At 55.4% G+C, this 816-nt stretch overlaps 1 protein-coding gene across 1 annotated transcript; it reads right to left on the bottom strand.

Moving 5' to 3' along the window:
• Nucleotides 1-68: 68 nt before the first annotated feature.
• Nucleotides 69-813, bottom strand: LOC110034546 (nitrate reductase [NADH]-like; the record flags this gene model as incomplete). Its single annotated transcript, XM_020738800.1, has 1 exon — nucleotides 69-813. A coding segment is annotated over one exon (745 nt), but the record flags the coding sequence as incomplete, so codon positions are not given.
• Nucleotides 814-816: the final 3 nt, after the last annotated feature.

The following is an 816-nucleotide window of genomic DNA, read 5'->3' as shown; positions in this document are numbered from 1 at the left end:
AAAAAAAATGTGTGGTATATATGCAAATGACCCAATTAAATAAACAAACAATTTAGTTACATAATTACCTTGTGCATCAGCAAGCTCCGCATCCACATGAGAAGGCAGAACCCGATTATCTCTGTAATGGTAATAGCTCTCAGACTCCTTCGTCGTCACTACAATCCTCTTCAGCCACTTAACCATTCTCCCTCCAATAAAACCCGGCATAATCATCCGAACCGGGAAGCCATGGTCGGGCTTCAGAAGCTCCCCGTTCTGCATGTACGCAATCATAATATCCCTACTCCTATCCATCGCCACTTCCCTGTTCAAACTGGTCCCATACTTGCCGCCGGGAAGCTCCTCTGCTCCTTCAAAACAGACGTTAAGCGCGCCGTCGCGAGCCTTCATGATGCCGCAGCGCTTCAACACATGGCGGAGACGAACGCCGCGCCAGACGGAGGTGGATACGGCCGCCGGACCCCAATTGAAGCCGATGGTCCGGCGAACCATGTTCTGTTCCTTGCGGCGGTTGCCGGCGCAGACGAGGGTGACGGGGATTTCGAAAGAGGGGAAATCGTGGAGGAGGGAGTCCATGGTGAGGAGGGCGGGGTGTTTGAGTAGGCCGGAGATGTGGATTGTCCAGGAGGACCAGGTGGCTGTAGGGACAGGGCCGTGGTTGCGGACGTAGTGGATGGGAACAGGGGTGAGGAAGCCGTGGGAGATGAGGAGGGGGAGAGGGGGTTCGGAATTGAAGGGGTGTTTGCCGGTGAGGCGGATGAGGGAAGGGTGGCGGTGGATCCAGTTGTCAGCGGTGTTGGAGTCGCGGGGGTC

This window comes from Phalaenopsis equestris, unplaced genomic scaffold (genome assembly GCF_001263595.1).
Source record: "Phalaenopsis equestris unplaced genomic scaffold, ASM126359v1 Scaffold190066, whole genome shotgun sequence".
In the NCBI taxonomy this organism is placed as follows: domain Eukaryota; kingdom Viridiplantae; phylum Streptophyta; class Magnoliopsida; order Asparagales; family Orchidaceae; genus Phalaenopsis; species Phalaenopsis equestris.
Note: the sequence above shows the minus strand (reverse complement) of the source record. Positions and strands in the feature narration are given on the sequence as shown.